Source organism: Dipodomys spectabilis, unplaced genomic scaffold (assembly GCF_019054845.1).
Source record: "Dipodomys spectabilis isolate Male_0828 unplaced genomic scaffold, ASM1905484v1 ptg000019l, whole genome shotgun sequence".
Taxonomy (NCBI): Eukaryota; Metazoa; Chordata; class Mammalia; order Rodentia; family Heteromyidae; genus Dipodomys; species Dipodomys spectabilis.
In genome coordinates, this window is record NW_024870696.1 from 14,650,823 (window position 1) to 14,676,012 (window position 25,190).

The window sequence follows — 25,190 nt, forward strand, 5'->3', positions numbered from 1 at the left end:
AAAAAGGTCACAAAATTAAGCATCTAGCATCTTGCTCGATAACACTACATGTTGTAAGTAGCAACATTATTACTGTAATATTTCTATTTCTCTTTCCATCTTGCATAGGTTCCTCTTATTTCCAGTTCTCTAAATACACTTCATCTCAAATGTTTATCTTTCTTTCATCTATTCTGCCTCGATTAGGCTCTCCCATCTTAACCTTCAAACCAGACAGTCTTTTTTTTTTTCTTCTTTTTTTTGTTATTGTGAAAATATTGTACAGAGGGGTTACAATTACATGGGCAAGATAATGAGTATATTTCTTATCAAGCATTGTAGCCTCCTCCTTTGTTTCCCCTTCCCATCCCATCCGATCCCTACCTTTCCACCCAAACCTCCTCCCCTCCCCCCCCCCAGACAGTCTTAATTCCAATAGTCCCTCCTTTAAAAATAGCCTAGTTTCTGTTTCACCAACCATGTAGGCCAATTTTAACCTTGGAAGAGAGCCTAGAGGCTAAATTGGCCTCATGACTCAAATCACTACTACTTTAGTTTATACAATGCTGTTAGAAAAGGGAAAATTTTTAACACTCAATAAATACTTCAGTAATATTTTCATGTTTAAAATTATTAGATAAGTTGTATGATAAAATTTAAAAAAATACTACTCTCACCTGCAAGGTGAAGTGCTAAGTCTCGGTACAGTTCTCTACTCAGGTGCTGAAATTCTGCCTCTTGCCACACTTTCCCATCAGGTGTGCGAATCTTAGTCTCTGAAGGGTTGAAACCTAACACAGGCCAACAATACAGATTATCAAAATTGCTTTATAACTTTTGTTTGTATGACATCACTATCAGTTCTCACATTGAATTTATACACTACCATATAGCAATCATTTTCTAACATTAATTTCTGCGTGAATTAACAGTAAAAAATATTGTATGATTACAGAGAAAAGTTTGTAACTCTGCAACATAGAAACATCACTAGAATCCCTGCATCAGCTGCTTCAAACAACAAAAACAGCAAATAGCAACTTTCAGTTTATACAAGGCTGAGTTATGACTGACAAGTTACTGTCCATCAAATTTTCCTTCTTTCGGTGAGAAAAAAAACACAAGAAGCAGTTAAGCAATTGGGAAATAGCACCTCTAGAACGAAGAAGCATTCTTGTGAATGCCTTTTTAAGATGTTTTGATATGCGGTTTTTTTTTTCCCCAGAGTCACCTACTCATTAGCAAATTGTGTTAAAAATCATTCCTTGCCTCTGCTTTATAAATTGACATGATTTATTTTAGTTATGAATACACATTGCTCTAAGTCCTCCAATAAGCACATCACGCTTATCAGTACAACTACATTTTTTTCTGCAGTGTTAACTTCACATCTTCATCATTGCTATTGTCATGACCGCCATGTTTCAGAATCATTTTAGCTATTTCAAAATTAGTCAACAAATTATGGCCTCATTATTGATATTCAAAACCTCAATCTTCACTTCCTCCAGCTTACTGATAAGACTCCAAAGGTTTGCATATGTGAGGTTGTACATCTTTTTGTCACTTGACACCACTGTGTTTAGTACCTACAACTGAACAGCTGTAGGCCAGACGTTCCAAGCAGTGACAACAGCATAAGTAAGTGTCCTCTTGTTATACTTTGAAAACGTTCCAAACTTATACCTCTGATGACTTTTAGCATGCTATTCCAGAAAGTATTTTTATTCTCTTCATTGATCTGAGGACATCCTTGTCACATAGTTTAATTAACAGTCATATTAATTATGCCACATTTATTCACAATATGGCATAAACATCATTTGGAGGGGTTGCTGGGGGGGGGGGGGGCACTGCTTTTAGGTTTAAGTTTTTCTGTGGTGCTGGAGATCAAATCCCAAGGTTACTATGAGCTCCTTAGCACTGAGCTATATACCCTTTTATACTGTAAGTAATATTTTTTAAGATAAACTGAACAGTTGTGAAGGAATAACAAAATCTTGTAGTGATCATACAATCCAGCTTCCCAGCAGTGAAAACAAGCTGCTAGTACAAACGTTTGTGAAATCAATCAGAAAAGATGTTCTCAGTTATCCATGCCTTTTGTTAGGAGTAATAATAGAAACTATGCAAGCTTTTGCCTGTCACAGCAAGTTCACACCAAGCACGTGCCTGCTGCATTAACACCTCCCAGCATGGTTATTCTGTCCTTTGCATCCTTAATTTCTGTGGTGGCTGTCTCATCAGTTGTAGTTAAGATCTTTCTGGGGCAATAATGCCAAAATAGTGATGTTTCATCAGTATTATAGACTGACTAGTATCAGATTTTCAACAGCAATGACTTTGGCAAACTAGACATTGAGTATCTGTGGTTCTGTAAATAGCAGATGCTTTATCACCACAAATCTGTAAAAAATTAAAACTGGGTCTTTCTTAAATTTCTGAAACCAGCCTTTGAATATTCATAGTTCTCTTCAATTTCAGCTCACTGTGATAGATCTTTGTTTCATGATTAGTATACCATTCATTCAATGGTATGTGTTCTGTGATGACAGATTCATTCTTGCAAAACATAATCAAGACCTTCATCGTTAGCTTTATGTAGTATTTTTATATTTTTCTGTTTATCACTTTGAGTATAGAATTTCAAAAGCTTCTGTTTCTTCAGGCCATGTATGCTGATCATTCCAACATCACATTCTACTATACATTTACATTGCTGTCCAGCTTGACTTTCAGTGCTACTGATCAACATAAATGCTTCCACTTTTTAAAAAATTATTGCTACTCATAAGGGCATATGTAGAACATTTAAACATTTTCAGCACTATCTTTACACCACAAGCAGAGAATAAGCAAAAGGTATTAAGAGAAATGTACATGGGTCTTGGTGCCATGTACACTATTATGGGTAAATACTATTCAGAGTCCAGCCTACATACATGCCATTTTATTAACCATTGTGAACATGGCTGAGCAGCTGAGTAGGGGAATTTGAGTATGTACTATGTAAAGACACATCACAGCTGAAAGGGAAAGGCTAGAAGAGTCTCTTTTTTATCTCTTGGAGATTTTGAATAAACTGTGTTGTACACGTGCATTTTGACTGTAAAGTACTGCATGAGGTCAGGTATAAAATCTTCCACCAGTGGTTCCATGTTAGTGCTTCCAACACAGGAGGCTGAGATCTGAGGACTAAGGTTCAAAGCCAGGCCAGGCAGGAACAACCGTGGAACTCTGATCTCCAATTAACCACCAGAAAACCGGAAGTGGTGCTATGGCTCAAGTGGTATTGTGCTAGCTTTGAGCTGAAGAGCTCTCGGACAGTGCCCAGGCCCAGAGTTCAAGCCCCATGACAGACCAAAAAAAAAAAAAAGGAAAAGAAATTGAGGTATATAAATACAAAATAGACATTCTGAAGCTGGACACCGGTGGCTCACACCTGTAATCCTAGCTACTCAGGAGGGAGGATGGCAGTTCAAAGCCAGCCCGGGCAGGAAAGTCCGTGAGACTCTTATCTTCAATAAACCACTAGAAAACCGGAAGTGGCCCTGTGGCTCAAGGGGTAGAGCGCTCACCTTGAGTTGAAGAGTGCAAGGACAGCACCCAAGCCCAGAGTTCAAGCCCTATGACCAACCAAAAAACAAACCAAAACAAAAAAGACATCCCTCAAAATCAAAAAAGAACTGGCTAAAAAAGAAAAAAGAGAGAATGAGAATGGCATTGTCCAAAAAGTAAAGTACTCATTACCTGACTTATGTAATAGCTATTCTCTACATCACCTTTATAACAATAATAAAAAATTCAAGAAAAAAATTAATTCAGTAAAGCAAAACTCAAAACTTGAGTTTTAATGTCAGTTCCAAAATAATGTTTAGCCAAATATTTGAATATTCACTAGAAACTAGAAACTGATTTTTTTAAATAGTTTTTATTTTCAATACTGGTTATTAAATTCAGATTCTTGTACACGCTAGACAATTGCTCTACTACAAGCTATGTCCCTAATGTGTTATAAAGTTTTCATTTTCAGACTGGGTCGTGCTTGTCTTACATAGCCCAAAATGACCTTGAACTTACTATTTAGCTCAAGATGGCCTCAAACTTAAAATCTTCCTGTCTCAGCCTTCAAAGTAGCTTGGATTGGGCTGAGAAGGTGGCAGAGTGGTAGAGCACTTGCCTTGCATGCCTGAGGCCCTGGGTTCAATTCCTCGGCACCACATAAGCAAAAAGAAAAAAGCCAGAAGTGGCGCTGTGGCTCAAGTGGTAGAGCGCTAGCCTTGAGCTGAAGAGCTGAGGGACAGTGCCCAGGCCCAGAGTTCAGGCCCCACGACTGGACCCAAAAATAAATAAATAAATAAATAAAAGTAGCTTGGATTATTCACATATATTACCACAAATATTAAATTTTGAAATAATTCCTATTAATTACAAATATTAAGCACAGTATTCTTTGTTCTCTCAAAATAGTACTAATCCTTATTTCCTGTTTTATATAAACTTATTAGACATTCATGAGTCTCAAACTTTAAGAATCCTCTAACTTGTTAAAAATTATAATTCTGGGAGCTGGGAAGGTGGCTCAGTGGTAGAGTGCTTGCCTTGCATGCCTGAGCCCTGGGTTCGATTCCTCAGCACCACATAAGCAAAAAGAAAAAAGCCGGAAGTGGCGCTGTGGCTCAAGTGGTAGAGTGCTAGCCTTGAGCTGAAGAGTTGAGGGACAGCACCCAGGCCCAGAGTTCAGGCCCTATGACCGGACCAAAAAAAAAAAAAAATTATAATTCTGGATCCCATCCAAGAAACTTAGTGGTGAATCTAGGCATCTGCCTTTACAACATTTTTCTTGACATAATTTTTTTGGATTATTAAGTTATTGTACAAAGACATCACAATTGCATTAGTCAGGTTATGAGTACAATGCACTTGATCTATGTCACTGACATAATTATTTTGTGCATCAAATCTGAGAATCACAACCTGTTCTAAAGATGGTCTACTCTATTAAAGTACATACTAGGAGAAAAGGGAAAGAAGAAAGGAAGACAAAGAAAGATACAAAAACTAAACAAACCTTTATATGTTGGAGCAGGTGGTGCTGTTGCCACTTTCCTGACTTTTGCTGTCACTGAACTATCAACATTAACAACCATTACTGGATGGTTAACATGATCCAGATTCTGGCCCCGGCCATTTATTTCTTCTGAGTGTTCCCACTGTTTCCTAATTCGCTCCTTGAGTTTTTCCAACTTGACATCATGTTGTCTTCGCTTTAAAATGTCTAATCTTTGGGAATTACAAGTACTTGTAGATGACGGAGATGAGTCTGTTAACCATAACACTTTTGGATCAACATCAAGGTCCATCTGACTCACCGAAGGCTTTGAATTGTTTTCATTTCTTTTTGCTCTATTAGGTATTTCTTCTTCAGTTCTCATAGCTCCCATTTTAATTAAACATTCAGAATTGTGCAATGCATCAATTGCTGGTCGATCATTTAAAAACCTAACAATCGTGTCACTCATGACAGATGATTTAGAGCTCTCAAAATCACAACGTATATTCTGTTGTTCTCGATTGCATAACATCTGGTTACCACTCTCAACCGTATCTTCATTAACATCATCTATACAATATACATGCTTTGACTCTACATGGCTGGGACTTAAGTTGGAAGGTGTACCATGGATTTCCCTGTAACAAAAAAATAAAAAGCTTTCAGACTATAGCTAAAACAATATATTATACACTTGAAATATTATTGCCAAGAATAGATTTTTAACTTTTACACCACAAAAAAGTAAGAATGTTAAGCAATGTACGCAGGAATAGGTTGTGTGAGCAGGGCTGGGAAGGTGGCTCAGTGGTAGAGCGCTTGCCTTGCATGCCTGAGGCTGGGTTCAATTCCTCAGCACCACAAAAGCGAAAAGAAAAAAACCAGAAGTGGCGCTGTGGCTCAAGTGGTAGAGCGCTAGCCTTGAGCTGAAGAGCTGAGGGACAGCGCCCAAGCCCAGAGTTCAGGCCCCACGACCGGACCCAAAAAAAGAAAAAAAAAATTTATCCAGTATAGTGTTTGGATATATATGTGTATTGTAGAATTGCTCACACACCTATTTTTTTCTTTTTTTGGGTCCAGTTGTGGGGCCTGAACTCTGGGCCTGGGCGCTATCCCTCAGCTCTTCAGCTCAAGGCTAGCGCTCTACCACTTGAGCCACAGCACCACTTCTGGCTTTTTTCTTATGTGGTGCTGAGGAATCGAACCCAGGGCCTCAGGCATGTAAGGCAAGCGCTCTACCACTGAGCCAACTTCCCAGCCTGGATAAAATATTTTTTTATAAACATAAATGATGCTGGGTGCTGGTGGTCTACACCTGTAATCCTAGCTACTCAGGAGGCTGAGATCTGAGGATCATGGTTCAAAGCCAACCTGGACATGAAAGTCCATGAGACTCATCTCCAATTAACCACCAGAAAAGTGGAAGTAGCTCTGTGGCACAAGTGGTGTGTGCTCACCTTGAGCTGAAGAGCTGAGGGACAGCGCCAGACCCAGAGTTCAAGCCCCATGACCAACAAAAAGTAAAATAAATATAAATGATTTTTACTTGTCATATTAATAAATTTATTTTTTAAAGCAAAAGCTTTCTAATACAAAAAAAAAAAATCAGTAAGAGAAACTGAATTGAGAACTTAGAGCTACCAGTAGATGCCACCTCCCAATCTAAAGAAAAAAGAAAAGAAAAGAAAAAACCAACAAAAACAAAAATTAGAAATTCCTCTAAGTTAAAAGTAGTAAAATAGCCAGAGGTAGTGTAGTGATGCACACTTGTAATCCCCAGCACTCAATAGGAACAGAATCACAGGATCATAAGATTATGATTTTGAGGCTAGCTTAAACTATGTGGTGAGATCCTGTCTCAGGAAAAAAAAAAAAGTTTAAAATAAGGAAAAAAAAACTGCATTTGGGAGGTTGTGGCAGGAGGTTCATGAGTGAGTGTGAGGCTAATCTCAGATATATAATGCATCCCTGTCTCAAAAATAAACTATGACTAATACAATGGTACTAATCCTTATTCTCCTTGCTTAATCAATGCTCAATGCCCTTTGCACCAAATGGAAAATAATCAAAATAGCAATCTGTATGTTATAAAATGAGAAATATGCAAAATACTTGTGGAAAGTTTTCTTTTTCTTTTTTGGGTCTGGTTGTGGGGCCTGAACTCTGGGCCTGGGCACTGTCCCTCAGCTCTTCAGCTCAAAGCTAGCACTCTACCACTTGAGCCACAGCGCCACTTCCGACTTTTTTCTTTTTGCTTATGTGGTGCTGAGGAATCGAACCCAGGACCTCAGACATGCAAGGCAAGCGCTCTACCACTGAGCCAACTTCCCAGCCCCGAAAGTTTTCTTTTTAAACTACAAAGAGGGGGGCTGGGAAGGTGGCTCAGTGGTAGAGCGCTTGTCTTGCATGCCTGAGGCCCTGGGTTCGATTCCCAGCACCACATAAGCAAAAAGAAAAAAGCAGGAAGTGGCGCTGTGGCTCAAGTGGTAGAGCGCTAGCCTTGAGCTGAAGAGCTGAGGGACAGCGCCCAGGCCCAGAGTTCAGGCCCCACGACCGGACCCAAAAAACAAACAAACAAACAAATAAACTACAAAGAGGATTATAATCTGACTGTAGGTATTCATTTAATGTTACCAAAAAATATATAATTTATTCCTTATTACATATGAAGTATTAGGGAAAAAAAGTTCTCAAACTGGCATCTCATAAATGTAACTTCTATGTAACATTCCAGATTAACAAACAGATTGGGAATAGAACAAAATGGAAAGATAATGGATATTAAAGAAATGTGGTCAGTAAATTAAACCTTTCTTAACCACAGAGTACATTTTGATAGCTTTAAACCACGTAAAGTATATTTAGAAACTCCAGAGTAAGCAAACTGGGTAGAGCCAAAGTACTACTATAGTCTATATCCTCTGTTCATAAGAACACCTACGAAAGTCTTCTTTCTTATACTATTTTTTTTTCCTGGTCTGGGGCTTGAACTCAGGGTGTGGGCACTGTTTCTGAGGTTCTTTTGCTCAAGGCTAGCCACTCTACCATTTGAGTCGCAATGCCCCTTCCAGCCTTTTCTGTTTATGTGGTACTGAGGAATTGAACCAGGGCTTCATGTATGCTAGGCAAGCATTCTACCACTGAGCCGCACTCCCAGTCCCTCATATATTACTGACACACCATTCTAACAAGGTTTTTTTTCTGTGTGTTTTTTAATAAAGTAGATCATTAAAAGAGAAGTCAATGAAGATAAATAAGATAGCTATAACACAAACATGAACAAGGAAAAATACCCAACATATATATTAAGTCTTAACAGTTTGGCCAGGCACTGGTGGCTCACGCTTATAATCCTAGCTATTCAGGAAGCTGAGATCTGAGGATCACAGTTCAAAGCCAGCTCCGGCAAGAAAGTCGGTGAGACTCTTATCTCCAATAAAACCACCAGAAAACTGGAAGTGGCACTATGGCTCAAGTAGTAGAGCTCTAGCTTTGAGCTGAAGAGCTGAGGGACAGCGCCCAGGCTGAGTTCAAGCCCCACAACCAACAAAAAAATAAAATAAAATAAGTGAGACTCAACAGTTTGGACCACAAACAGACTTAACAGTTTGGACCTGCAAAGTCTAAAATTGGCTACTGAGCAAATGAGAGACATGATTAATCCAAACTAAGAAGTGCTGAAATAAAAGTTTAATATTAGATTACAAAGCTTCAGGAATATAAAACATTTTTTGTATACCTCCTAAAAATGTTTAACTTCTGTATGTGCTTTACTAATCTATTTCACATCAAGACATAAAAACACTAAAGATCATGAAAATTCCTAAAACATAAAACACTAAAGATCATGAAAATTCCTAAAATCATGAGTCTAGTACAACATAATTTGGTAATTATTTCTATAGTGAGTACATATGAACATTTACATTTCCTACAGCTTTCAATAGACTCTTATGGGATGCAAACTCAAAAACCTTGACAGCCTGTTTGGAGAGGATTGAGCAAAATAGGATGAGAAATTGTTCTATTACTCTACTACTATCAGAGACTAGGACTAAGTACAGTAACAATTCACTGCTAAAACTATTTAAGACTAAAATTACCACATGTAGAAAATAAAGCATAAAATGACAGGTTATAAATTACCTTTCAATCTCAAAAGGGAAAAAAAATACAAAGACAAAGTAATTTCAGTCTTTCAATCACTAAATATTCACTATGTAATTTCTCTACTTTTCTATAAATTTTAAATATTTCATATTAAAATATTAGATTAAGTATTGAGTATGTAGTGCATCAGACATTAAGCTACTGCTTTGGGAAGAATACAAGATTTAGGCTTTTATAAAGATTAGTGTAATGGACAAACATGAGATCAAAATATATAATGTATAAATTCTGTTTTGGGGGGTTTTTTTGGTGCCAGTCACAGGGCTTAAACTCAAGGCCTGGGTGCCATCCCTGAGCTCTTTTGCTCAAGGCTAATGCTCTACCACTGTAGCTACAGCTACAGTTTTTTGTGATTAATTAGAAATAAGAGTCTCAAGGCCTTTCTTGCCCAGGCTAGCTTTGAACCACGATCCTCAGATCTCATCCTCCTGAGTAGCTAGGATTACAGGCATGAGCCAAAGGCACCTAGCACAATACTATAAATTCTGCAACAGAATTCTCATAATATTATTGGAACAAAGACTAATTTGGTAGGGAAAATGAAATGACAAAGTATTATGGTTTCACTATGAAATGCCCCAGAAGCTTATGTTAAATGCTTGGTCCCTAGATAGTAGCACTATTTCAGAAGACTCCCAAAACTTTAGGATGTAACATCTCACTAGAAGAAGTACGTTATAAGGGCCATGCCCGTCACGTCTGTATCATCTCACTGAATTCCACTCTCTTCCTTGGTGGTTTCTGTCTACCAAGAAGTAATCAGTCAAAACAGCTGACTACACTAAACCATGCTAGTAAAAACGGAAAGATTTGTATTTTCTATCTTATTAAATGTATATATTAACCTTGAATACCTAAGCAGAATGGAGCTGTGGGCCCCAAATGAAACAATAACTAACTTACATTCATAATGAGACAAAATTCAGATGGCTGAATACAGCTATCAAAAAAAAATTATCTGCAAAAACGGATAAAGGGCTTGGGAAGAGCCAGGTCCTCTCAGTGATAGTACTTACCTTAGGTTTATTCCCCAGCATGACAAAAAATAAATAAAATAAAAGAGGATACTAATTTATAATATGAAAATATTTTTGTACCATCTTTTGTGGGAAGTCAATAACACTAAAGAACTACTGGGGGCTGGGAAGGTGGCTCAGTGGTAGAGCGCTTGCCTTGCATGCCTGAGGCCCTGGGTTCGATTCCTCAGCACCACATAAGCAAAAAGAAAAAAGCCAGACGTGGCGCTGTGGCTCAAGTGGTAGAGCGCTAGCCTTGAGCTGAAGAGCTGAGGGACAGCGCCCAAGCCCAGAGTTCAGGCCCCACGACCGGACCCAAAAAAAAAAAAAAAAAAGAACTAGACTATTACTACTTCATATAGAGCAAGTACTATACAAGACAAAAATAAATCATGTCGCTATCATAAATACTATAAATTCACACAAAGGGCTACCTTTTTTATAATACTGACCTGTAAGAAGCCAAAGGTTCACGAAATTCCACACGATTGTTTTTCTTTACATTACTCTCCAGGGTGGTAGCTCTAAGAGGACTACGAGATTTCTCTTTTCTTGATTTAGATTTGGAGGCTGGAGCATTACTCCAAGAATCATCCAAGTATCTACCATCTGAAAGAAAAGGAATATGGTATAAAACTTGACAATTTCTACCAAAAAAAAAAAAAAAAAAACTTGACAATTTCTGGATTTGATGAGTAAAAAGCTGTATTAGAGAGGCTAGGCTTGTTGGGCTCATACTTAATAAATCCTAGCTACTCATGAAGTAGATGTTTGATGGATTGAGGGTCAAGACTAGCCAGGAAAAAAATCAGCAGGACCTTATTTCCATCAGTAATTTGGATATGGGAGCGACACCTGTTATTCCAGCTACATGGGATACTGGACTACAAGAATTGAGATCAGAGGCTGGGAAGGTGGCTCAGTGGTAGAGCACTTGCCTTGCATGCATGAGGCCCTGGGTTCGATTCCTCAGCACCACATAAGCAAAAAAAAAAAAAGCCGGAAGTAGCACTGTAGCTAAAGCGGTAGAGCTCTAGGCTTGAGCTACAGAGCTGAGGGACAGCACCCAGGCCCAGAGTTCAGGCCCCGTGACTAGACCCAAAAAAAAAAAAAAAGAATTGAGATTAGAAGCTAACCCTAGGAAAAGATGTCATATGCTACCTGAAAAATAACTATAACAAAAAAGGGATGGTGTATGACTCAAGTGGTAGAACCCCTGCCTAGCAAGCATAAGGCCCAAAGTCAAACCCCAGTATCACAAAAAAAAATTTATACATAAAATTCCTTACTCATTCACTTAAAAGTATTAGATTAAAACCAAAAAACTGATAGGTTTTTTTTAAGGCCAGTTTAAATAGAGCATATCAACTTACAACTTTTAGCCCAACAATTAAGAAACCACACAATCAAGCTAGGTGTTAATGTCTGAAGCTTGTAATCCTAGCTACTTGAGAGGTTAAGACCTAGAGGACTGTGATTTGAGGCTAATCTAGGCAGAAACGTTTAGGAGACCCTTTCTCAGCACAGAGCTGAATGTGGCAGCACATACCAGCTATCCTAGTTACAACAGGAAGCCTAACAAAGGCTGATTGCACCTGGGCACATGCCTAGGCAGAAAGCAAGACACTATTCTCAAAAAATAATCAGCAAAAAATAGGACTTGATAAGTTCAAACCCCAATACTGCAAAAAGAAAAAAAGAGAAGGAAATCACAAAATCAAGTGTCACTGGGTGCTGGAGGCTCACACCTATAAGCCTAGATACTCAGAAGGCTGAGATCTGAAGATCACAGTTTGAAGCCAGTTCAGACAGAAAAGTCCTCGTGACACTCTAATCTCCAATTAGCCACTCAAAACCAGAAGTGGAACTGTGGCTCAAAGTGGTAAAGCACTAGCCTTGAGGAAAAAAAAGTACAGGGACAATGCCCAGGCCCTGAGTTCAAAGCCCACAACCAAAAAAAAAAAAAAAATGTGATAAGCAGCCAACTATTTACACGGTATTACTATCTGTAGGAAAGATATTCCATTTACAATTTAAAACTCCAATAAATACACAACTTATTATGAGTTTTGTTTGGTTTTTTCTGTCGGTTATAGGGCTTGAAATCTGGGCCTAGGAGCTATCTCTCAGCTCTTCAGCTCATGGCTAGAGCTCTACCACTTGAGCCATAGTACCACTTCTGGTTTTCTAGTGGTTTATGGAGATAAGAGTCACAGATTTTCTTACCCGGGCTGGCTTTGAATCTCTATTCTCAGATCTCAGCCTCCTGAGTTGCTAGGATTACAGATGTGAGCCACCAGCACCCAGCCTTATTAAAATGTCACTTTCAAAACATACCTACAAATTTTATGAAATAGGACTATATCATCTCAAAAAAATACATCAGTAATACAAACAAATGAAAACTTCCTGTCAAAGATGCTACAATAGTGCTATGGTTCCTGATCAAATGATAGTGAACAGACCATTGACAATCACTGACCATGAGCTAATTCATAACTAATTCATTATTATAAAAGGAAAACACTCAAATGCTAATGAAGTTCAGTCTCCAACAAGAAAAGCAAGCAAACACATGGAACTATCAATAAAATATTAAACTGAATCAAAGCCAGCATCAAATAACCACATTTAATAGCTGTATCTTTGGGAGTCACTTCATACATACCTTTTCTACTTATTTTTCGGGTAGCACTTGTAGACTTCTTGGCATCCATGACAGAATCAAACACAGCCGTACTTGTAGGAGCTACTTCTAATTTGTTTTCAATGTGCCTCAGCTAAAGTTCAAATAATGTCACAATATATTAGTTAATTCTGAAAAGAGTTCACATTGATTTACACAGTTATTGAAAACTATATTGCCAAAGTATATTCTCCAAAGCAGAAAAACTCAAATGCTTTCTTTTATTAATAGCATTTTTCTTCCTTCTCTGTTACGGGATTCACAATATGATAACATGTTGCATCTTATTTTATTAGTACTAGGTTTGAACCAGGGACTTGTGCTTAGTAGGCAGGTGCTCTACCACTTTAGCCAAGCCTATATACTTTATATATATTAGTTTTATATCACTTATTACTTCAGTTGTAACCATGCTTTGAACAAGAATATCAAATTTGAACATAATATCAAAAAGACTAATGAAGAGTTTCTAGTCAACATTGAAGGGCTAAGTCCTGCCTTATTTCCCAGGGTCAAGCAAAGCACCAAGTATGTGCTTATCCATAGGCAGGTCATTCCCACCTTGGCCCCCAGGAGACAATAGCCCCCACACAAAGCATTCCACTGTAGGCCTGGCCAAGGACATGACCCTTGATTCCAAGGAGACCATAGCCTATTTTTAATTCTCTGCTTCCCTGTTAAGCCCTATATAAGCCCACTCCAAAATCCAGTCCCTTGCACAACCTCCAAACCCATGGGAAAGTCTGTATCCCTCGTTGTTCCTCAATAAATAGTCCTTGCCTGTTGACGATTAAGTCCGGCCTATTCCTCTTCCATTCTTCTCCATTTTCCCAACAAATATGATATTCAATATTTTTAGTTGATGAGTTTTTTTGAAGCAGTAAATTATATGATATTGTATATTCCATATAATTAGATTAATAAAATATTATATATTTTCATGCAAAAATGAGGAAAGAATAATTTAACTGGACTAAATACATTTCTAATAAAGACAAATTCACAGGATAATAAACAGGTTTCATATATATTTTGCAAGATAACTCAACTTTTGGTATAACTGCCATGTTCAAGAAGCACTTTATCCTAAACAGTAAAGTTTAAGAGAAACTGAACTCTAGAAGCCTGTATGATAGGCTTATAGTAGAATATTTAAAAACAGAAAAAATATGTATATATAATAAAAATTAAAATCAAAATTCTACCAAAGCTAACTGGGGCAGGAGATCATAAGTTCATAGCCAGTCTAGGATACATAATGACTGTTTTAAAAAGCAAAAAATAAAATATTCTATCACTTTGAAATATTTTGTATAAAACTTACCTTCTTTCACATTTTTACAGTGTGCTATGCTAAAAATAAATTGTACTAATCCTTTACTATTTCTGTATCAGACTGCCCCACAACCTACACTAGTAGTCTCTTGAAAAACTCTTCAGCAGGGCTGGGAAGGTGGCTCAGTGGTGACTGCTTGCCTTGCATGCATGAGGCCGCGGGTTCCATTCCTCAGCACCACATAAGCAGAAAAAGCAGGAAGTGGCGCTATGGCTCAAGTGGTAGAGCACCAGCCTTGAGCTGAGGAGTTCAGGGACAGGGCCCAGGCCCAGAGTTCATGCCCCATGACCGACCCCCCAAAAAAACAAAACAAAAACAAAAACAAACTTTTCAGCAATATCGAATAGTTTTGAAAAACAACTACTAATAGTTTAGCTCTAAGTTAAACTGAGGAATAAAAACTATCCTGACATGGCAGATGTATAATTTCATATAGAAAGAAGACTTTACATTGATTATTCATAAGGCCAAAACTTGACTCAACACTGAGACCAAATATACACTATAATTCCTTTACTCGATTCCTAACTTCTCAAGAGGCTGGGATCTAAGGATCACAATTCAAAGTCAGCCCAGGTAGAAAAAGGCTGTGAGACTCTTATCTCCACTTAACCACCAAAAATAGAAAAATTTAAAAGCCAGAAGTGGAGCTCATGTGGTACAGTACAAGCTTTGAACAGAGTTCAAGGTACAGAGTTCAAGCCCCATTACCAACACAAACACACACAGGAAAAAAAAACAAAAACAAAAACCCCAAACCTCAGACAATGAAGAAGCAGGTGATATGACTCCAGGTGACACACAAAATCAAACAGGCATATCAAAAGTGTATTGAACCCAGAAAACAAATGAAAATAGGAGTATATAAAGGACTGTATGTTATTTTGCAAAATTTAGATTCCTAATATCCAGACAAGACTTGAAAGAACACAAATGGGAACAAGTTGCCTACATAGTCCTTCAGTAGTATAACAAAAAATAGCCTGTTACTACACAAAAAAGAGGTCACTCACAGTTCATTAAAGGAAAAGCTGGTTCTTTCACTCCTCCCTTACAATAAGCCTTCTATATAGACACAGGCCAACCTCCCAAATTCATTCTGTTTAAATCTTCATTTCTCCATACAAAAGAAACAAATTAATTAAAAGTGAATCAGTATAAGTTCTTTTAATATTTATATACCATTGTGTTAATGCTCCTGATTCCAAAAGTAGGGTCTTGTTTACTCCTTTATTGCTTAAAAGTTGTACTTTATGTTCACTATATAACATATTTAACTTCTTGCCACAATGATTACCTTTATTTTCCTTTTTTAAAAAGTGCTAGAAAAAAATGTTTTACTCAACCAAATCTTAACAAGGTGTCAATTTTAAAACAAATAAATAAATGGAAGCTAAACTTTCTTACAGCAGCCTTGGTCTGAGAAAGTGCGTCCCACGATGTGGTTCTATCTGCTGGAAATAGTGATATTTAAGAATTAGAACCTCTGAAGATCTCAGAATGAAAGTTTTAATACACTTCCAAATTGATCATAAGTTTTGAGAACTACTCTATTATGCAGAGTTATTCCTCAGCAAATGCCTTATATTGATCCAAAATAGGTTTTTCTCTGTCTCCCTATCATGTTGTAAACCATATCAACAGTTTAATAAATACCAACAGTACAGCATTAGTTCTTAGGACAATTGGACTGACATTCAAAAATAAACAGTATCCTCAGTTTACACCAATTGGCTGAACAAATACAAAACTAGTCTTTTTTTAATGCTGGTCCTGGGGCTTGAACTCTGGGCCTGGCTGTCCCTGAGTTTCTTTTGGTGAGTGCACTACCACTTGAGCCATAGCACCACTTCCAGCTTTTTCTGAGTAGTTTATTAGAGATAATTCTCACAGACTATCCTGCTCAGGCTACAATCCTCAGATCTCAGCCTCCTGAGATGCTAGGACTACAGGCGTGAGCCACTGGTACTGGGCTCCAAAACCAGTTTTTCCATGCAGCCCAGACTGGCCTCCAACTCATGATCTACCTGCTTCAGTCTCCCATGTGTTGGGATTATAGATGTGCACACATGTCCAACCAAATAAAATATTTTTCACTGTTTTATAGTTAACAATATAATATGAACAAGATTAGAAAATTATTGCAGATTCCAATCTATAGGTAGAAACAAATCTAATTTTTCACTTTCAGATAACAGCCCTTCAAATAATTTAAAGCAACATCTTTCCTATGAGTCATCCTTTACTAGAATATTTTCATTTCCTCCAAACAATCCTCATGTGACTTGAACCCTAGTTCCCTCACAAACTCAAAACTCTTTCACCAGATATAATCCAGTTTTTTTATCTCGTCTTATATCATACCTTAGTTATCACTAATATTAGAAATGCATTCAATAAAATTACAATTTTGGTATCTGTATAGGCTTATAATTACATCAGAAGCTATATGATACTAACCATATTAAGATCAGAATTTCTGGGAAAAAGGGTACAAAATTCATTTTATGCATACTAATGTATTTTATTAAAAGATGCTTCCGTACAAAAGTTTATCAGGGGCTGGGAAGGTGGTTCAGTGGTAGAGTGCTTGCCTTGTATGTATGAGGCCCTGGGTTCCATTCCTCAACACCACATGAACAGAAAAGGCCAGAAATGGTGCTGTGGCTCAAGTGGTAGAGGCTAGCCTTGAGCTGAAGAGCTGAGGAAGAGCACCCAGGCCCAAAGTTCAGGCCTCATGACAGACCAAAAAAAAAAAAAAGGATGCCTTTGAAAGTAAAATGCTCTGTATATTCAATTTGAAATCACAATTATACATTTTTTATAAATCAAAATATATGTATAATCTTCATTTACACATCAGCCCAGAACTTAATATATAAGCCTAAAAGTTTTTCGTTTTTCTAGAACAGGGCTAAAGAGAAATAGAAAAAGAGAACCATTTCCTGTTCCCTATGCAGAAAACAAGACTTCTAAGTTCAGTTTTAAAAAAATCATACCTTGAACAGTATCCTTGCTTTGAGAGTTCCTTGGATTTAGTAAAGGCACCTCTTTTGATTTGCTGCTCCTCATTTTGCCAATTTACCTGCAATTATATCATTAGTATTCACTAAATACCAGTACAGAAATGTCCTGACTTCTTGACCTTCATAAAAGTTATGAAATAATTTTGTCATGTCTAAAATATATCTTTAGGGGCTGGGAAGGTGGCTCGGTGGTAAAGCACTTGCCCTGCATGCATGAGGCCCTGGGTTTGATTCCTCTGCACCACATAAGGAAATAGAAAAAAGCTGGAAGTGGTGCTGTGGCTCAAGTGGTAGAGCACTAGCCTTGAGCTGAAGAGCTGAGGGACAGTGTCCAGGCCCAGAGTTCAGGCCCCATGACCGGACCCAAAAAATAAAAAATAAATAAATAAATAAATAAATAAAATATATCTTTATATGCTCATAAGTATTCCATAATTCAATAATTTTATCTTTCTTTAGAAAAATAAACCAGTAAAAATAACCAGTAAAAATTATAAAAATTATATTGTGACTATCTCACAGTATATTGTCAACAGGTGGCTACTATTTAAAACATAGGAAAAAAAAGTGCTAGCAAAGATGTGGAAAAATTAGAGCCTTATAATGTTGGTGGGAACTTACAAAGAAACAATCAAGACAAGTACTAGTGGTTCATGCCCATAATCCTAGCAATTCAGGAGGCTGAAATTCAAGACTGTAGGTCCAAGCCAGGAAGACAGAGAAGTCCATGAGACTCCATCTCCAATTAACCAGCAAAAGGCTAGTCTAGAGATGTGGCTCAAGTGGATGAGCACCAACCATGAGTAAGTAAGCTGAATAAAAGCATGAGGCACTGAATAGCATGAGGCACTGAGTTTAAGCCCTAACACTGGGAGTGAAAACTCAACCTCCTGTGTAGCCATGATTAGAGGGATGAACCACAGAAGTCTAGTAACTCTTACTATCTTTAAAGTGTAACTCTCAATCTGCAAAATGCCTTTTTCTAGCCAACTGCAAATCACTACTTGGGGAATAAAAAAACTACCTTCTCAGACAACTGTATTAAGAAACTTCATGGCCACAATTTTATTCTACACCTACATAGAAATTTGAAGTTACTTCTTGGACATTTATAGATTGTCTTTTGCTTATAAAATTATTCAAGATGATGGATGGACAAAAGCATATGTCAATTGACTTTTTCTCCACTTGTCTTTATATTTCTAAAAGTTAACCTTTCCCCCTCTCTACATCACCATTACAATAACAATAAAAAATTTAACCTTTCAATAACATGTTATTTTATCATTACTTGGTGTAGAAAAGCTCAAAGTTGTTGTCAGTATAGATTTTATACTCCATCAGTAAAACATTATTACTTTGTCCCCAGAGAAATGTATTTTAGTATTCAATTCTATTTTGTATGATTTATTTTATCTTATTTTATGGCTTTTTTTGGGGGGAAGGGGCAGCCCTGGAGCTTGAACTCAGGGCCTAGACACTGTCCCCGAGCTTCTTTTGCTCAAGGCTAGTACTCTACCACTTGAGCCACAGCACCACTTCCAGCTTTTTCTCTTGATGTAGAACTGAGGAATCAAACTGAGGGTTTCATGCATGCTAGGCAAGCACTCTACCACTAAGCTACATTCCCAACCCTGAATCTTTTGTATTTCTTTAACTGAGAAATATAACAATCGGGACAATGACAGAGGATATATGTATGATTATAATAAAGGATGCATTAATTCTACTAGGGAATATCCATTAGGTTCCTGGGAAGAATATTCTTAAGGATGCCATATTAATGTCTAAATGAAGAACAGAGAACAGAACAAAGACAATTTTGATTCAGGAACACTAAAGTTATCAACATATCAGGTTACAAAGCTTGCATTCTGTTATTAAGTAATAAACTTGCCATAACCCTCAGCTTTCATACTGATAAATAACGTTGGTTTTCTGTACAAATGCTTCTAAGTTAGACCAGAATATCTAGTTAATATTTTGTGTGTGTGTGCGCATGCATGTGTGCAGGTCCTGAGGCTTGAACTCAGGGCTTGGGCACTATCCTTGAGCATTTGTGCTCAAGGCAAGGACTCGATTACTTGAGCCACAGCTCCACTTCTAGCTTTTTTGGTGCTTAACTGGAGATAGAAGTCTCATAGACTGGGCTGGGAAGGTGGGTCAGTGGTAGAGTGCTTGCCTTGCATGCATGAGGCCCTGGGTTCATTTCCTCAGCACCATATAAGCAGAAAAAGTCGGAAGTGGCGCTGTGACTCAAGTTGTAGAGCACTAGCCTTGAGCTGAAGAGCTGAGGGACAGCACCCAGGCCCACAGTTCAAGCCTCATGACTGACCCAAAAAAAAAAAAAAAAAAAAAGAAATCGTCTCATAGACTTTCCTGCCCAGACTGACATCAAACAGCAATCCTCACATCTCAGCCTCCGGAGAAGCAAGGATTACAGGTTAGAGCCACCAATGCCTGGCCTAATTAACATTTTTAAAGCAATTTTATAAATTTTATTCACTATGGAATAAAAGCTAAGAAACATTTTGTCAATTATTTTGACATTAAGGAAAAGGATGACAAATTTTCAACAGCTTTCTAGACTGCTTTATATCTTGAGACTTATTGTCTGCAGGGTATAATTAAATGTTCCTCAGTTATCCACAAATAGACTTTCCTCTTCTTTATACTTCATTATGCCTGGGCACTGTCCTTAAGCTTTTTTCCTCAAGGCTAGCACTCTATTACTTGAGCCACAGCTCCACTACCAGCTTTTTTGGTGTTCAATTGAAATAGTATCTCACAGACTTTCCTGGCCAGGCTTGTTTCAAACTTCAGTTCTAAATAATCTCAGCCTTTTAAGTAGCTAGGATTACAGGCACAAGCCACCAGTGCCCAACTTCTTCATTAAGTTTTAAATTTACTATGCATAGTTAAGGTATACAACTATGTACTCAACCCTCAATTTAATAAACTCTTACAAATTTGACAAAAGCCTCTTATGTACCTTGACTCATATCTATCTCTTACTTTGACTAAGATATAATACTAGGACTGAGGAGGTGGCTCAGTGGTAGAGCACTTGCCTTGCATGCATGAGGCCCTGGGTTTGATTTCCCAGCACCACTTAAGCAAAAAGAAAAAAGCCAGAAGTGGCGCTGTGGCAAGTGGTAGAGTGCTAGCCTTGAGCTAAAAGAGCTGAGGGACAGCGCCCAGGCCCAGAGTTCAGGCCCCACGACCGGACCCAAAAAAAAAAAAAAAAAGATATAGTACTACTATCGTAAATCTGGTATCATGTACATTGTTCTTTTCTTTTTTCTTTTTCTTGGGTGGTTGGCCATTTTTTCTGGTGGTTTATTGGAGATAAGAGTCTCATGTATTTTCCTGCCCGGTCTGGCTTTGAACCAAGGTCCTCAGATCTCAGCCTCCTGAGTAGCTATGATTACAGGCATGATCCACCAATGCCCGGAAAGTACATTTTTCTTTAACTCTATTTTTCAAAAGCTGAAAATGACATCAGGTATGTTACCTCAAGTCTATAATTCTAGCTACTTGAAAGGTGAAGACTGGGGGATTGTGGTTCAGAAAGGCCAATCTGGGGGAAGAAAAAGAAGTTCTTGGAACTCTACCTCAACCAAAGGCTAGGCAGTGGCACATGCCTGTCAATCCAGCAATACAAGAAAACTTAAACTGGAAGATCACAATCTAGGCCAGCCCAGGCCTACATCAAGACACTATCCCAAAAATAGCTAATGCAAAAAGGGGTAGCAGGTACAAATCACAATGGAAGAGTACCTGTCTACCAAACTTGAGGCTCTGAGCTCAATCTCTAGTACTATCAAAAAGAAATTTTTAATGGATATCCTTTGTATTGTGCTCCAAACAACTGATCTCAAATTATGTCCTATAATGTTCTCGAAAAGACTTGTTAAATGAAAATCCCTATGAATCTAGTATGTATGTCAGTCTGCCTAATCCACAAGACCCTCACCTACTTATAACTGGCAATATAGAGTGAGGAACTGACTCAAGAGAAGTCTATCTAGTCCTTGGAAAATAAGATCACACAGAATTTTGGAAATGAAAAACTAAGCAACTGAACTGATTTGTGAGAAGCTAAACCAAAAATTCATGATGAAAAAGCAAAAGAAACATCAAAGAAAAATAAATGATAAAACATGTGCATCAGAGAAAAAGTCTTGTTCATGACAATTTTCCAGGCCCCCTAGTATCAATACTTTACTTTTTGTCCTTGCATTCCTTAAGACTTATTTCACGGAAGCCTTCTAAAAAATTTCCTATTAATTGAGCTAACTTAAAAGGTGAGGAGGAAGCCACTAAACCATATACTTGGAAAAGATTTCTAAAAAAAACATTTATTTGGATGTAGGTGGTACATGCCTCTAAAAAAACATCTTTAAAAACAAGAAAGTTGCTTTTCTAATTTATCTCTCTCCACTCCTTATCTCTGATCAAAGCATCAATTTTTGGCTAAATTACTGTTAAAAAAAAAAACAAAACTTCTTATACTGCTCTTAACCCATTCTCCATACTGCAACTAAAGTTACCTTTCTAAAACAGAAACAAACAGTTCAGTGTTTATAAATGTTTAGTAACTTTCCTCTATGGGATAAAGTTGCAAACTGCTTCACATGACACTTAAAATCCCTCAGGACATCAATTTACAGTCTTCGCCTCTTGCAATCTTCACTGTTTACCAACTGTTCCTATCATATATAGCCATATCTAGTAAGCATTTTCCAAAATGCCGGAAAATTATGCTATTTCTGTATTTTTTTCTTAAATTTTCTCTACAAAGAATGCCCTTCAAGGCCAAACTTCAATGTCTTCTCCCATAAGAATTCTCAGACTGCTCTAATGAATTACTATTTCATCTTTCCTACTGTTTGCTTTTTAACAGTATATACATACGTATATACATACGATACATGTACATATATAACTTACTCAATGACTATTCATTGAGCATTTAATGCTCACAATCTATTAGATACACATAAATTAACAGTATACATCATGATTAGGGCCATAGTAAAGTAACAAATAGAAGATATGTATCAGTCTCCCCCGCACCCCCCCCCCCAAAAAAAACCCAAATTTAATTTAAAAAATATAAGTGCTGGGACTGCCCAGACAAAAAGGTGAGGCAGCCAGCTAGTGGCTCATGCCTATAATCCTAGCTTCTCAGCAGGCTGAGATCTGAGGATCATGGTTCAAAAGCCAGCTCAGACAAGAAAATAGTGAGACTATTATGTCCAATTAATCACCAGAAAACTGAAGTGGTGCTGTGGCTCAAAGTGGTAGAGTGCTTGCCTTGAGTGAGAAAGCTCAGGGACAATGCTTGAACCCTGAGTTCAAGCTCCACACCAACCCAAAAAAAAAAAAAAGAAAGAAAGAAAAAAGAAAGGAAGGAAAGGAAAGAAAAAGAAAGGAGGCCAGCAGGCAGGCAGAGGCAAATGATGGCAAGTCTGATGGCAACCTGGGCTATGTAGCAATTTGCCTCAAAGAGACAAAGACAGAGAGAAAAAAGGGAAAAGGGGGAAGATGGTCGAAAGAAGAGAGGTAGGAGAGGAAGGAGGGAGGGAGGAAAGGAAGGAGAAAGGCAGGCAGGAAGGCAGGAAGACAGGAAGGAAGGTTCAATCCTCAGATCCCAACCTCCTGAATACCTAGGATTACCGGTGTGAGCCACCAGTGTCCAACATCAAATGGAGTTCAAAGCCACCCTGAGCAGGAAAGTCCATGAAACTATTATCTCCAATTAACCACACACAGAAAAAAAAAAAAAAAAAAAAGCTGGAAGTGGAGCTGTGACTCTACGCTCTAGCTTTGAGCAAAAAAGTGCCCAGGCCCTGAGTTTAAGCCCCAAGACTGGCACCAAAAATGAAAACCAAAAAAACCCTCCTTCATCCTCGCATTGCTGGATCAGGCATTACCCTCCTTCCACAATCAGGATAACCTTTTCTTCAAGGTCATCTATGTATCTATGTCTTTCATTTATTTAACAAATATCTGGTGGGTGCCAAGCATAGTGCTAAGCAGTGGGCATATAGTAACGCCAAGAACAAAACATAGTTCTGGTCCTCAAGAAGTCTAAAAGAGGGCTGGGAATGTGGTTTAGTGGTAGAGTGCTTGCTTAGCATGTATGAAGCCCTGGACTCGATTCCTCAGTACCATATAAACAGAAAAGGCTGGAAGTGACACTGTGGCTCAAATAGTAGTGTGCTAGCTAGCCTTGAGCAAAAGAAGCTCAGGGACAGTGCCTAGGCCCTGAGTTCAAGCCCCACAACTGTCACCAAAAAAAAAAAAAGTCTAAAAGACTACATTAAACATGTATTATAGTATTATAAATGGGATGAAAGTAAGATTAAAAAAATAAAAGGGTCTCATAGTACCTGCTATGCACATAACAGGTTCTTAAATTCAAATTTAAGAATAGCTTTATTGTTCATTTTATTTTATTCTACTGTCCACTTTACAATGATGTCAACTTGCATCTTGTATAGAAACAAATTGTAGCCAGGAACTGGTGGCTCAAGCCTGTAATCCTAGCTACTCAGGAGGCTGAGTTCTAAGGATCATGGTTCAAAGCCAACCTGAGCAGGAAAGTCCATGAGATTTATCTCCAATTAACCACCACTGGATGTGGAGCTGTAGCTCAAAGTAGCAGAACACTAGCCTTGAGCACAAAAGCTCAAGGAGAGTGCCCAGGCCCAAGCCCCACAACCAACAAAAAAAAAAAAAGGCAAACACAGATAAAAAGCAGACACATCAAATAAGGATATAACTTTAAAAACTTATTTGACTATTTAATAGACAACAATGAGCTACACTTCAAGAACCACCATAACATTTACCTCATAAAGATGGCATGAAATTAACAGCAGCCAAGAAATACAAAAGGATTACATTTATTGCTTAACTTTCTTTCCTATCATGCAGGTTTTGAATTTACATATGCAGAGAATAGGAAAAGAATGAAGCAAGTAATTATTAGCAAAATGGAGCAATAAGTATATTTCACCTGTTTCTAATTTCCTCACCCAGGTTCTCTCAAGTAACCTCACAATCAACTATATTTTTCTCTTGTTTCTCCAATCTCCTCCCTTTAGGAGATGCCTTCTAACAACATTTATATTTTATCACATCTTCTTACTTTAAAAAAGAAAAAAATCCCTCGGGGCTGGGAAGGTGGCTCAGTGGTAGAGCGCTTGCCTTGCATGCATGAGGCCCTGGGTTCGATTCCTTAGCACCACATAGCAGAAAAAAAAAGCCGGAAGTGGCACTGTGGCTCAAATGTTGGAGTTCTAGCCTTGAGCTGAAGAGCTGAGGGACAGCGCCCAGGCCCAGAGTTCAGGCCCCACGACCAGACCCAAAAACAAAAACAAAAAACAAAAAAACAAAACAAAAAATCCCTCAAACACTCCTCTCCTTTACAATCTGTCCAAAAAGATTTCCTCATAAAGAATGAAAAAACTCAGTATTCATTTAAAGATAATTTTCAGTCACACTTCAAGTAACTACAGTATTGTTACTACCCCCATTTCTCTACCACAACCAAGGACCAAATCTTCATTTCCAAATCTAATTAATATTTTCAGTCTTCAACCTACTTGACCTCTTTGTCAACGTTCAGATGACTCTCAATATAGATCAAATGAACAATTTCCCTCTCAGATGTATTCAATTGAAGAATGTGTCCCTGATATATGCAGTAAAAGGAAAATCATACTACTCAAAACATCAAATTAACAGGAAATTGTTCTGGCATATGTAATAAAAGAGAACTAAAAGCATCATTTCCAAATGTATCATACTATACAAATTTGGCTAAATATGAGTCCATATATTGTGAACTCTTTTCATGATCTTGCACTTTGTTTTACACTTGTTGATGAGGGAATACATGTAAAGAGGTAGA

The 25,190-nt window shown here is 37.8% G+C and overlaps 1 protein-coding gene across 4 annotated transcripts in view; it reads right to left on the reverse strand.

Moving 5' to 3' along the window:
- Cep350 (centrosomal protein 350) overlaps nt 1-25,190 on the reverse strand; it is a 138,951-nt gene that overhangs the window by 104,940 nt on the left and 8,821 nt on the right. For 3 of the 4 annotated variants that reach the window (XM_042674538.1, XM_042674537.1, XM_042674536.1), the window contains exons 3-8: nt 17,240-17,325; nt 15,648-15,694; nt 12,887-12,998; nt 10,671-10,827; nt 5,051-5,670; nt 657-770 (exon numbers count right to left, since the gene is read on the reverse strand). In XM_042674538.1, the coding sequence (XP_042530472.1) occupies nt 657-770; nt 5,051-5,670; nt 10,671-10,827; nt 12,887-12,998; nt 15,648-15,694; nt 17,240-17,312 (1,123 nt within the window). In that variant the 5' untranslated portion in view covers nt 17,313-17,325. The remainder of the gene's footprint in view (nt 1-656; nt 771-5,050; nt 5,671-10,670; nt 10,828-12,886; nt 12,999-15,647; nt 15,695-17,239; nt 17,326-25,190) is intronic. The other variant, XM_042674539.1, reaches the window with a different exon arrangement.